This window comes from Poecilia reticulata, linkage group LG6, assembly GCF_000633615.1.
Source record: "Poecilia reticulata strain Guanapo linkage group LG6, Guppy_female_1.0+MT, whole genome shotgun sequence".
Classification (NCBI taxonomy): Eukaryota; Metazoa; Chordata; class Actinopteri; order Cyprinodontiformes; family Poeciliidae; genus Poecilia; species Poecilia reticulata.
Window position 1 is genome coordinate 18,150,201 of NC_024336.1, and position 10,617 is coordinate 18,160,817.

At 40.2% G+C, this 10,617-nt stretch overlaps 1 protein-coding gene across 2 annotated transcripts in view; it reads left to right on the forward strand.

Annotated features, from left to right (window-relative positions):
- The window catches only part of amn1 (antagonist of mitotic exit network 1 homolog (S. cerevisiae)), a 16,589-nt gene extending 9,258 nt beyond the window's left edge, over nt 1-7,331 (forward strand). The window contains exons 3-5 of one of the 2 annotated variants that reach the window (XM_008411618.2): nt 31-3,770; nt 6,537-6,599; nt 6,689-7,331. In XM_008411618.2, coding sequence (XP_008409840.1) covers nt 31-3,770; nt 6,537-6,599; nt 6,689-6,810 — 3,925 coding nt within the window. In that variant the 3' untranslated portion in view covers nt 6,811-7,331. Of the gene's footprint in view, nt 1-30; nt 3,771-6,536; nt 6,600-6,685 lie in introns of both variants that reach the window. The other variant, XM_008411617.2, reaches the window with a different exon arrangement.
- Nucleotides 7,332-10,617: the final 3,286 nt, after the last annotated feature.

The window sequence follows — 10,617 nt, forward strand, 5'->3', positions numbered from 1 at the left end:
GCAGCAGCAGAACCTGCAGCAGCAGCAACTGCAGCAGCAGCAGCAGAACCTACAGCAACTGCAGCAGCAGCAGCAACTACAGCAGCAGCAGAACCTGCAGCAGCAGCAGTATAGATTAAGCAAATTACAAAATGAGAATCTTCCTGTGACAAACACTGGCCTATCTCAGCCAGCCCCAATGCAAAACTCTTTTCAAAATGGAGTGGACCACAGCCAACGTAGTACGACAGTCACAAACGCCACCTATGCCCAACAAAGCATGTTGGTGCTCTGCAAACAGACTGTTCCCTATAATGGGGCTCAGATGAACAGGACCACAACTGCCTCACATCTTCAACAGAGCTGGAGCCAGCAGGTTTTTCATCCAGCTGCAAATGGAGGAATGACCAGACCCGTTTCATCGTACCCTGCTGCTCCCTCACTTCCGTATCACCAGACGGTCAATGCCAACACAGCACTAGCTGCAGCTGTTCATAATGATCAAGATCACGTGTCTTCTAATCAAATGCACAGACCAAATTTCTCTCAAGATGGACGCTCTCAAAACTATACATCAAAATGTGGAACTGCAACTTCTCAGACATTTAAGAACAACAATGTTGATACTTGGTGTACATCCTCAAATGCTCAGACTGCACATGCTTCGCTTGTACATCAAACAAATCAGCAACCTTCAACTCGGTGCAATCCTTCGTATAACAACTATAGAAGTTCCAGGAATGTAAATGTATTGAATGAAAGAAATTTTCTTACAAAAACGAATGATCCCCCTCCTTCTTACGGGAGCTCCCATCATTCCATTGTGTCCAGAATGTCTAATCAAAATAACCAAACTGCGACCGTAGCTCATTCTGAAAATCCCAGCTTGAAGGCTAGCCAATCTTTTTCGCTCCTCTCTGAACGGCTTTGGCGTCAAAGGGTTAAGTCAAGAGAACTGCAAATTTTAAATGCATCATTTCAGCAACACTCATTAGCAAATGTTGTCCACCCCCGTTCCTCACAAGGGAACGGGGGTGGAAATGGCCAGGTAGTTGACGTCAATGAAACTGTAACTAAAAGATTTCCTGTTGTTTCACTGAGTAACTCATCACAAGGATATGAGAAGGTGTTATTGCAGAGAGGCGAGCCTCAAGCCATTGCGGTAAGCCATTCAAATAAGGATGTTGGAATGCCTTCACCATTCAAACAAAATGAAAGCTGTTCCTCCTCCATGTCTGGTCAGACCGGCATAAGAGCTGTTGCAGTCGTTCCTCCCTTGTCGCAGGAGGAGCCTAATTCTCCTGCCTCTGCTGAACCTTGCGAATCTGTGGATGATGCAGAAAAAATTTGCATTTCACCCGATGTAACTACAATTTGTGAGGCTACACCTGGAAGCCAGGAATCTAATCAGAACCAAATGATCACCAACAAAGCAGCATCAGAGCCAGAAAGTTTGACTCAAACACCAGAGCGTGATGATGATGAATCTGTTGTTGAAACGGTTTCACAAGAGTCAGAAAGTCAAACTGGTTCTGGAGAACAAACTGAAGTGGCTTCACCTCAATCACTACCTGTTCGTGAACTTTCTCTGCTCCCAACAAAATCTTGGACTCCTGAGGATCTGACCAAATTGATAATGACGATGGAAGCCGAACCCAAGCAAACGGGCACTTCCAAGGTGTCGAATCTTGTCAATATAGTTGTGACGATGTGGGATAAAAATGTTGGAGCAATGCTTCTTGGCTACAAAAAAGACCCGGAAATTGGTTTTGCTTCTGATATAGAAAAATTCTGTAACGCATACATCAAGCGGGACACTTCTATACTCACAGAAGTTAGCCCTGACTTTAAGGACCAACTTAAACGGTACAAAATCCTCAAGGAAGGTGAGGCCTACTCAGAAACTCCTTACAGATCTTTGTGGTTGAATGTCAATGATCAGCTTGACGACATAGATAAGGAGTTTGGCTTCCCTTGGGCTTTGAAGCGACATCTTTATGTGGACAAAACCACAACCGACGACTTTGAGACTTTCGAAAACGTTCCTGAACAAGCTGCCAGTGAGTCGGTAAACAAAGTTTTGCCTCTAACAGAGTGTGAAGTAGTTGACATAACTGAAGAAAGTGAAACCCCCCAGGACCTTACTGCTTCCCCACAGGAGTCTTCGGGGAAAGATTGCTGTGACTTGAGCTACTTGTTTAAAATAGAGGTTTTGCCTCCAGAGGAAGCAAAAGTCATCTTTGAGCAAGGGCAGAAAGACGAGCATCAAAGCTCTAACTGTGGAAAAGAAACTGATGCAAGTGGCTCTGAGCAGAGATCTGAAGATATGGATTCCACAAAAAATGATCCCAAACCAAAGAAATCTTCAGATAATCAGCTGAAAGAGATTTGCTGCCTTGCAAGATTTATAGAAATGAACTCGGGATTAGRTCACCTATCCTCCAAATGCCAATGCAGAGACACACAAAATGGTAGTGAAGGCACCGTTGTCCTTGAACCTGATCCTGATTGCTTACTAATTGGCCAGAAGGTTGCTAATCGTCAAACTGCTACTCAGAATGGCCCTGATCTGTCCATTAATCTTAGTCAGATAATTGATTTGACTGACGACACTGATGACCAACTTTTTTCTTTTCATGATAAAGAATCGGAACCCATTTTTCAGACCAGCAGCCAGTCAAATGCTGTTAGTGTAAACAGCCAGGAGGCTGGGGAACCTTCTGCTGATTTTTCCTCTCCAAAAGAAATGCAGGAGATTGTCTTAGAGGAGAGAGAATCCGAGTTGGAGCATGTCCAAGAAAAGCTGCCATCAACAGGAGCTGTGCAGTCGAGTGATCCAATGTGTGGTACCCAGCTAACCAAATGTGATCCTTCCAATTTTATTGAAACAAATGAGCCAACTCAGATGTTTGACCAGAAGGAAAACTGTGAGCAAGCTCCTTTAACATCTGACGACCAGGCTGAATCACCTTCTGAAAACAAAACTCAAGTTAGTGACGCCACCAGCCAGACGTCCTTGAACTTTGTCGTCAATAGGATAAAAACAGAGAAGAGACAAAGGAGTCTTGACCAATATTTTCCAACTCTAAAGAAACCTAAAAAATGTAGACTGCCCATTGCCTCAGATACAGATCACAACTCTGAAGCTCAAGAGTTAGCCTCTGAAGGAAAAACTGTAGAATTGGTGTTGTTTGGAGCTGGGCAACCAGAGACGAGTTCTCTATTCAGAAAACATGATGTCCTGGCTTCTTCTCAAGTAAGAATATCTTATGAAAAACACAAACCTCCCGAAGTTCTGTCTGTGAAATTAGGCTCTTTGGGAATGGACTCCACTCCATCTGATCCCACAAGGGACTACTCGATCAAACAGCTTATTTATGAAAAGTGGAGGAGCAGTATTCCAACTATGAGTGGATCGGGTTTTTTTCGGCACAAAAACAAACTGAAAAGGCAAACCAGTTTACCTGCTGTAATTTCTAGCGAAAGCACAAAAGAGCAGGCACAGACAATTCCCCCTAAGCTCAGATTCTATGATAGAACTAAAAAGTACATTCAGAGTTTAAAGAAGAAGAATAAGAGGAGGGCCCTCGCTGATCGCCTTACACGTGAAGAAACAAAGAGGAGGCGCTACACTGTCACCCTCGAGGGACCTGAACATCAGCAGGGAGGTGAAACCAGTGACAAGATGCCGGTCCATGACAATATTGTCTTGAAGTTCAATGTCCTGCCAAACACCTTTAACTTGGCAGATGGGTCTGCTGAGACGGAGGAGGCGACTGGACCCGTTTCAGGTAAATACAACTTATTTTAAAGAACATTTTTTATTATCTTATAAGGGCTTCTCTGCTGTTAATACTACTTTTCCTCTAGTCTCAGCATGCACACAGTGGAAACCACACGGACAACAACCAGTCGCCATTCAACTTCAGACATATCTAGAGTTTTATTCAGACAATTAAATGCATAGATCACACCCAAATCATCAAGGAGTCCAAACCATAAAACGGACATTAATTACCTGAGAAAAGTAGAAAAATGAACAAAATACAAAAATAAGAGAAAAAGCAAAGGCGCCTTTGGGAATCGATTTATGTTTTCGCATCCACCTGAATAATGTGTAGTTGCGCCCCTGCCCATGGCACTTCAACAATATTTTACCTTTTATCTGGAAATAGTGTCTGTTTATTCTTGCCATACAGTCCTGTGTATTAATTATTGCTCGAAAGGTCTTGCCATACAAGTTAATTCCTCCGTATTTACTTTAGTTTCTTAGTTTATTCTTGCATTTTGTTCTTCATTCATTTCCATTTAGTTTTATTTGATTAGCTTTATCCTCTCTCGGTTTATTGCTCTGTCCACTTTAGTTTCTTTCCTGTTGCTAGATTTATTTTATCGTTTATTGACGCTCATCATCAGTAATCTTCACTCACCTGCTGGGCCGCCTAATCGTCATGTGTTTCACATCATGTGTTGATTTTTCACTGTTCTCTGTTTTTATGCCATAATTCACATCTAGTTTGTCGCTCCGTTTTGCCCGCTTCTCATGTTTCAGAGTTTTGCGCAATGTGCGCGGCGTATTATTTATTTATCTTTTTTTTTTTTTTTTTTTACCCCCTAAGGTGCAGGGCGGTCGGGAAGCATATAGATGAGGAAAAGGCAGACTGACATAAACCTTTTAAAACAACGGAAACAATTTCGGTATTCTGATTATTGAAATTTAAAAGTGCTGCGGTTCTATCGCACCCGTTTCATGTCGGACCACTTAAAGCACCGGTGTTAACGCTATAAAATGAACGCCCTCTATCGAGGTATCACCCATGGAGGGATTTCTTGAATTAAATGGGTTCCTTTTTCAGAGGGATACACAGTGAGGGTATTGCTATTTTAGTAATTGCATGCTTATAAGAGGGATTTTCTGTTGTCCTTCCATGGAAGCGGGCAGCTTTCAAACGGAAATAGTACACTTTTTAATATAAATTGCTGCTTTGACATGATCACAGAACTGCCAAAACATATGTAGCCTACATAAATACCAGACAAAGTGAATCACAGCAGCGTCATCAGCAGGTGTAACGCTGAACTGATGCGGAGCGGAGCTGCGCCATGAAGCTACAAACACTGAATAGAAGAAGAGCTGCCATCGATACAGCTGCAGCTAGACATGTTTTAATGTTACACAATTCAGTTTTACCAAGTTGCTCAAAGTCTAAACTGGTATTGTTGTGGATTTAAGGTGTAAAGTTTAACTTCGATCAAACGCCCCCCAAAGGAATCTCAGCGCCCCCCTTTTGTAAAAATGTCCGCCAGCGTCCCCTGCTGTCCTCTGAACTCCCCCCGGGGGGGCGGTACCGCCCACGTTGAGAACCGCTAGTCTAGATGATTGGGTTACCTTCTTTAAGACCTATTCAAAACCAAAGAGAAAGGGAGCAAAGATCAGAGAGCAAAAGTCACTATCAAAACAGGATGTTCTCATGCCAGCTACATCTGGAGTGTCTCCTTTTTTAAACATTTGAACAAAGACCCTAGTTATCTTACGAGCCCAGACAGATTTATTTTTCACCTAGATCTTGCTTCTTTTCCTGCCTGAGCAATTCATCAAAAAACAGATTCCTGCTTCAACCTAAAGTGACATGGAGGCACTTTGGATCCCAATTTTCTTATTTTAAAACGCTGATAATTTTATCTAATATTGTACATACGGTTGAGCTCAAAAATTAGCATATTTTACATTTATTTTCCTAACACTGCGATGAATATTTCTTGGTTAGTAGTCACAAACCAGTGTAGTTGTATCAAGAGGTGGATGAGAAATGCCAGAGCAAAAAATGCAGTTGAGCTAAAGTTCAATTATAAAAAACAAACTTGGGCTTCCTTAACTCTCATTCTCTCTCTCTCTGTCTTGCTGTCTCTCCTGCCCCCCCCTCCATACTGGATTCTTTTAACTCATGTCAGTATTGTTAGTTTTTAAAAAAATAAATCCGGGACATTAATTTGGAAGCACAAGTTTATAATCTTGACATTTTCTTCAAAGGAAACGCATAGGCTGGGTTTGCTTAGTTTATATTCATACATTCATCAGAGTTATATAACTTTTCCGTTGTAAATCAGCCAAGACCCTCAAAAGCAGGCAGATATCTTCTGTTTTGCTGTTCCGGAAACCGTTACATTTGTGTTTACTACCTGAAAGTCTGAGAATAACTGGGTCAGTGTGACTTTCTGTTGAAGAAACTTGGCACAGCATGTGTCAACAATCTGATAAATGTTCTGTTCACATTAATACCAGCAACTAGCTGGCTTTTACAGGAAAAGCCTCCCCTCTGAGGTGCACTACAACAAAGACTAAAATGGGGTAGCTATTTCTGAGTTTACATTGCTGTTAGATTCTGTAAACCAAGGATTTCCAAAGCATGGTCTGGGAGCCATATGCAATGGCAATTTAATAATCTTGCACCTCTGGCCCACATCGATTGGAAAAATTTAAACCTCTCAACATTGAATCTGCTTCATTTCTCTCTCTGTGTAACTCAAATAAAATTTTATGCTCTTTTTTTCCCCAGATAAGTTGAAACCAGCAGAAAAAAAAGATACATTTCACAAGAAAGTTGCAGCAAAATCAAAAGGTAAAATATTTTTCCTTTTTTTTCCAATATAAATTACATTTGACATCAAAAGTACTGAGATTAATCATTGTGTATCAAATTCCTAGCAGGAACCTGGTATCCAAGAGAAGCAAAGCAATACAAGCCACTACGTGTCTCTAAGAATGTCGGCCTCTTCCATGAGTATCAGAAGAAATACAAGGAGAAGACATGCACATCGACAGATGATTGACTGATGCATAAATGTTACTAAACTTTGTTACCGACAGTGTTGATTTTCTATACTCAGGGAGTAGATTAATACTATGTTGTAGGTTTACTCTCTGTAAGAGACCTCAGTTCTGCTTCCTCATCTTTACATTAAAAAGCCTACACATTGAAACTGATTGCTTTATATTCTGCATATGAGTGCATTAGCCAAATGTTTGGCAAGCTTTGCTTGTTTTTTTGTTGTTTTTTTTGTACCAAGAAGTGTTCTATTTTTTTATAGTGCTTTTTGTTTTTGTCTCGGAAACCTATTGGGTTGTTTGAAAAGTTCAACTCTAAACTTGTCTTTCTAGTTTGTTGTGTAAATTGTTTTTTGCCAACTGTTCACACGTAATGAAAAGATTTATATGGAATACTTTTGAAATAGAAACCACACACACATCAGAACAATGAGAGAGCAACTTAATGCTCGCAATGTACAAAGCGCCATAAAAGTCTTATAAAAAGTGATGCTTAACAGTCAATTAAACCTATTCAATTTTCTAACAACTTGTCAAAGCTTGATGTTTTTCTGAACAGAGACAGGAAGTGAATCTTTTACAAGCGGTTTTATTTCACTAAAGTTCTTGGGTTCAAATTCCATCTTTCTGAATACAGTTTGTGCATCATGCTCATGCATGTTATATATTTATATTCAAATATGTGGAGCTAATGATTGCATGTTAAACGATGCGATTTTGACAATGACCTCGGAAGACAATAAAATGTGTGAATGTATTATTACCAATGTAACATTCACACAAGTGATGAATCTTTCAACACTTGAGACAAAGTGTTGAAACAGGCACTCGATAAAAATAGTCTTGAAAAAAAGGTAACTATAGTGAGGAAGCTTGCAGGAAAATAGGAAACGGTCAGCAGATGGTCACTGGCATCTGTCAGCAGAGGTGAAGCAACAACTGTGCTGACTGCATGGAGAAACTAAGATCATGTTTCTCCATGCAGCAAAGAGGAGTTTTCACAAACCAGAGCTTAATCCAAGAACTGACAAACACATCTGTAGGACAAGAAATGATAAACAAAGTGGAAAGGAAGTACAGCTGTTTCTTTGAAACAGACAAGATCAGAGACAACAGGTAGACTGCAGGCTGCCTTCCAAAGGGAGTCGACCTGTATGCCTTCAGATTGGGCGTCTCTCATCAACCACAATTATGAGTTACCATCCACCCACTCAGGAGGGAGACCGTGGAATGCAATTTGTGTCTCGACCTGATTGGGTGAAAACTTTCAGATACAAATTATCAGAGCAGTTTGTCTAAATACTGACTCATATTTCAGACCCAACCCCCACCACACTCTAACGCTCTCTCTCAAATACCTTTCGTGTACTCAGCTCAACATCTGTGCTTTCTCAGAAGAAGAGTGCATGGGATTTCTTGCATACAAAGATGCAGCAGAGTGTACTTCTTATAAACATAAGAATCCTACAGACCATTCCTTTTCCTCTGTCAATCAATGTGGGTGTGATCTCAACTTCATTTAACTATTCAGATTAAATATATTTGCCTCCAACATTGTGTTAAAAGGGAAGACTTGTTCAAAGATGGTAAGAGTACAATCAGAAAATGGAGTGAAAGAAGCATTTTTGAGTTGATCCTGCAATGATAGAGATTTTTTGGTATCATTTTGTTGTTACTTTAGTTCATATTCAGTCTGTTAGTCAGTTTAAAGTGTTCTCTTCTTTAGTGTGTGTATGAACTAACCTGGAGGTCACAACTGCCTGTTCATCTTCATGTGAAACAGTTTGACCGAGATTTGAACCGGACTCAGACCGTAGATCAGATATCGCATCTGGAACTGGGTTGCTAGTTGTTTAGGTGAAATGTTTTACAACCTCTGCTGTGCTTGGGTAAAATGTTTTACGACCCCTGTCGTTTCTTTTGGCTGTTTCTTGTGGCCGTTTGTTTTCTCTGCTGTCTGTCTTGCCTATCCTCCGTCTCTGTTGCTTGATAATAAAAGACGAGCTGTAACCAAAGGGTTTCGAACGCTCTGTGAACGGCTCGGAGGAGCAGTTGACAGAGTCTTATGTCCACAGACATATACGTTGTCTGTGGTTCTTTTATGTAGGTTCTAGAAAAATACCTATCATGCAAACTCCCTGCTTCACCAGCTGCAGTTTGGTTTTAATTTTTGTTATTTGCCTCCCCCCCAGCCCCCTTTATTATTTAATAGTTTATTGATATTTTAAATTTTTGTCATTTATTATTTTCATAATTTTTTCTTAAACCAATGAGTATTATACTAATGGTAGTATTGAATTATTGGATTTGTTTCAACTTTATGTACATTTTCCCTTGACATCAGGATGTCTTGAATTACTTCATTTTGTGTGTTCAATTTCCTGCAAACATTTGGCTGCAGATGTCAAAACAAATAACTAGTAGGTGACAGTAGAAGTTAACATTTATCTCGTCATGCATAATTTTTGTTCCTTTGTTGATGTTCATCCAAACACAGTGTTCTTTGCATCCAGGGGAAAATACCTCCAGTGTATGTTTTGTCTGTTTTTGCCAAGGTTAACCTTGAATTTGCTGTGGTTCTTTTTAATAAGGACCTTCTTCACAGCTGCCTCTGCTAGACTTCCTGGCAACATTGAATCAGCCTGGCTTTTAAAAATGTAAACAAAGAAGGAGGATATTTACAGGAGATATTTGTGGAGGAGGACATATACATGGGCTTACGTTAGCAGAAGAAATTTCCCATATTTAGCTGTCACTATTTGTTACCAAGCAAACATAATTGATTTCCCCCTTGTTATGGAAACGCCATTAATCAAAGAATGAGAATCTGTTTCAATAATAGGAGAAAGATTGATCTTTGTCTTTAAGGTTCTTTATTCGTTCGAAGACCCGTCTCACTGAACGCAGTCAGGAGAAGAGCTCTGAACGACACACATCACGTCAGTATATAGTCACAGCAAGGAAAAGACAAAGTCTGATCTTATCTCTATTGCCAGATGGACCACAGAGACAATCCTGACCCCCTCCTCATGAACCGTCCCCCACCTCTTGGAGAGGATGATTTTATGGTAGGAAAGAGAAACGATAAGGATTTCAGGAGAAACTTCTAATTCTTCTTTGTCTCGTGGGTTTAGGGTCAAACCAGGGTACAAACTACATTCCACACATGACAGTACTTTGAGACAATTGCCAGATCAAGCATTTTACCCAACATCTAAACATTATCTGGAAACTTCTTTAATGGAAAAAACACATCTTTCAGAAATTGCAAAACACAGCAGATTAATCAGTAAATAAATAGTAAAAGAAATAATCAGTTCCATCAAAGATGAAATRAGGCTAAAGAGGAAATTTCCTTTTACACCCTCAAACAATACTTTATCCTTGCAAGACTGAGAACAGGACGTAGAGTCTATTCATTCCCAAGGTTCTAACGATAACCAGTTCTAGACATTCCCGCCCCTATTCCTGACAGGAAAATGATCTAATGTAGTGAAAAGGTGCCGGAATGTCGTTAGAACCTTGGGAATGAATAGACTCTTTTGTCCGAAAACAGAGTGATGGTACAAACACCTGTTGGCGAAGAAGCTAAAGTGTCTGGAACTAATTTGAAGAAAACAGTCAGAGTAATATCCGTCTGTTTAAACACCTCTTGCAGAATCTGTGAGACTTTTGTCCATTCCAGACGATCCAAGCCGCATCCAATTCGGAAGGAAATAAAACAATGCGTTCAATTATTCAAATAGAGAAAAATTAAGGGTATTTATCCGTAGAAGTTTTTCTACAAACCGTGGCATTGCTATTCTTTTCAC